The sequence below is a fragment of the Octopus bimaculoides genome, chromosome 28 (genome assembly GCF_001194135.2).
Source record: "Octopus bimaculoides isolate UCB-OBI-ISO-001 chromosome 28, ASM119413v2, whole genome shotgun sequence".
NCBI classification, from domain to species: domain Eukaryota; kingdom Metazoa; phylum Mollusca; class Cephalopoda; order Octopoda; family Octopodidae; genus Octopus; species Octopus bimaculoides.
The window spans coordinates 4,225,689-4,228,783 of NC_069008.1; the positions used below are offsets into that span (position 1 = coordinate 4,225,689).

A 3,095-nucleotide genomic window follows, 5' to 3' on the forward strand; every position below is an offset into this window, starting at 1 on the left:
TATATATGACTGGCCTTCGTGCCGGTGGCACGTAAAAGTACCCACTACACTCTCGGAGTGGTTGGCGTTAGGAAGGGCATCCAGCTGTAGAAACTCTGCCAAATCAGATTGGAGCCTGGTGTAGCCATCTGGTTTACCAGTTCTCAGTCAAATCATCCAACTCATGCTAGCATGGAAAGTGGACGTTAAATGATGATGATGATATATATATATTTGTGTTTGTCCACGGGTGTTGGTGTGTTTACATTCCCGTAACTTAACAGTCCAGCACAATACTGAGGTTGATACATTCAACTAAAAATTCTCCAAGACAGTGCCCCAGCTTGACCGCAGCAGTCAAACGATTGAAACAAGTAAAAGATAAAAGTTGGTCTCAGACCTTGTTGACATTAACTTGTGGTTCGTTTATTATTCCTTCCTGTTTCTTTATTTGTTTCGTTAATTAGTTATCCAAACAGCGAGAAGTCGTTAATAACTGCCAAGATCAATCATGAGTACATGACAGCTTCTAAACGTGCTTTGGAGGTGAAGCTAACAGCGTTACGTGAGAGGAAGATCAACTGGATTTATCAAGCAAAGTGAGTTTCACTTTTATGTTCTCTGTGTTCTCTCCCAATCATTAGGTTTTTTTTCTTCTTCTTTTGCTATGATCTCGATGATATCATGCAAAACCATGTAATTCCTAGTAAATGTGTTCATTGCTTTTTCTTTCATTTTTCTGTAAAATATGAAACATCTGATGCTTCCAAAATTTGTTTACCAAATGTTGCATTTCAAAAGCTATAATTATTTAGCATTAACCCTTTAGTGTTCAGATTAATCTGTTAAATATCATACTTTTTTCACTCAAATTGTTTTGAATTAATCATACATTATCTTACAGCTTTGAAGTTTCGATGGTGAGATAGTTTATTCTTAGAATGTCATTGAAGGTTAGGTGTGAGGGGCTAGATATGGCCAGTTTGAATGTAAATCATGTAGAATATTTGGGCTGGATATGGCCGGCTTAAACACCAAAGGGTTAAATTTGACAGACATTGTTGTCAATGGGCAGTTTAGCTTAATGGTAGAGCATTCGGCCGGTATCTGACCCCCATAAACCGGCCTTCCCCATTGTAATATATAGGTCGTTAAACACACGTGGGTATGTATAAAAGATAAATACGTATCACATTCAACTGTATATTTTTGGGAGTGCAGTTGAATATCAGTTATGCGATGACGCTTGATCGCGTACATATTTAATCCTAACACTCGCAAATTTATAACTTGCACACTGAGAAAAATAGGTAAATATAATTTATTTTAAATTCAAAATGCGTCTGTGGTTAACCGAAGTCATGTGGATTCATCATTTCTCTTTTTACCGACATAAAAAAGTGTGCGGTTGTCTCAGAGATTTTTATGGTAGTTGAAAAGACATTAGCATCTATTTCTAATTCAGTATGTGGCAAGGCACTTAGCTGACCCCTGATTATAATTATGTATATAATTATAAAATATTTTGTATAATTTACCTAAAAAGGTTTTTTTTTAACATACTGACTACTTGGTAAAATTATTAATTATTAATTGCTTGGTTAATTAATTAATTAATTAATTAATTTTACCCTATATTATATATGTGGAGGTGCGTGGCTTAGTGGTTAGGGTGTCAGCACCATGATCGTAAGATTGTGGTTTCGATTCCTGGACCGGGCGACGCGTTGTGTTCTTGAGCAAAACACTTCATTTCACGTTGCTCCAGTCCACTCAGTTGGCAAAAATGAATAACGCTGCGATGGACTTGCGTCCTGTCCAGCTGGGGGACACATACGCCATTGAAACCGGGAAACCGGGGCCCATGAGCCTGGCTAGGCTTTAAAAGGGAGCATTTATTATTATTATTATTGTTCAGTAGTTTTATTTTTTATAACGTGCTTTCACTTCACTACCGAGCGCAGCTCTGTGCGCCTTGGGTATGTGCTGTGGTTTGTTGTGGTGCTCTTATGTTTACTGTATTGAAAGTGTTTTGCGTAGGATGTGTGCAGTGCCCAGTAGTGCAATTTTCTGTATGTCATATATATTTGTAAGTCCTGGTGTTTTTGTTATGTATTTGTCTGAATATTTTTTTATTATACCTAAGGTGCCTACTATGATAGGAATTGTTTCTGTTTTTAGATTCCACATTCGAGTTATCTCTATTTCCAGGTCTTTGTATTTTGAAAGTTTTTCCATTTCTTTTCGAGAAACGTTGTCATATTATTATTATTATATTATATATATATAATATGTATGTATATATTATATAGCTAGATAGATACTCATAAATTCATACTATATTTTAGACTAAAAGAAGATGCCAAGAAACTGCGGTCCAGTTCCGGTATGGTTAATCTGTTTAAGAATGATCTTCTGCCCATCATCCAACAGAACAGATTACGTCAAGAGAACAAGATTTTGGATTGTTATTATGACCTGAAGTTGGCTCGGAAGGAACACTATCTGGACCAGCTGAACCAGGTGGGTATGGGGTTTTTTTTTTTTTTTTTTTTGCTAGGTAATTATCATCATCACCATCGATCATCGTTTAAAATCTGCTTTCCATGCTGGCATGGGTTGGACTGTTTGACAAGAGCTGGCAAGCCAGAGGGCTGCACCTGGCTCCAGTTGTCTGCTTTGGTGTACTTTCTATAGCCGGGTGCTCTTCCTGTCCCCAACCACTTTACAGAGTGTACTGCATGCTTTTTACCTGGCACCATCACCAGTGCCTTTTATGCAGCACTATCGCCAATGTTTTTTTTTTTTTATGTAGAACTATCGCTGGTGTTTTTTTATGCTGTAAAACACCAGCTTAATAATGGCAGTTATTTTATTAAATTCTTATTTTCAAAATTAATTGAAACAAACGACAAGTATTTCAACAAAGGAGTGGCTGTGTGGTAAGTAGCTTTCTTACCAACCACATGGTCCCGGGTTCAGTCCCACTGCGTGGCACCTTGGGCAAGTGTCTTCTACTATAGCCTCAGGCCGACCAAAGCCTTGTGAGTGGATTTGGTAGACGGAAACTGAAAGAAGCCCGTCGTATATATGTATATATATATATATATATATAT

At 37.3% G+C, this 3,095-nt stretch overlaps 1 protein-coding gene across 1 annotated transcript in view; it reads left to right on the plus strand.

The window, feature by feature from the left end:
• Nucleotides 1–2,824, plus strand: part of LOC106876582 (uncharacterized) — a 6,679-nt gene extending 3,855 nt beyond the window's left edge. The window contains exons 5-7 of the mRNA XM_052977739.1: nt 447–578; nt 2,328–2,502; nt 2,795–2,824. Coding sequence (XP_052833699.1) covers nt 447–578; nt 2,328–2,502; nt 2,795–2,824 — 337 coding nt within the window. The remainder of the gene's footprint in view (nt 1–446; nt 579–2,327; nt 2,503–2,794) is intronic.
• The last annotated feature ends 271 nt before the right edge of the window (nt 2,825–3,095 follow it).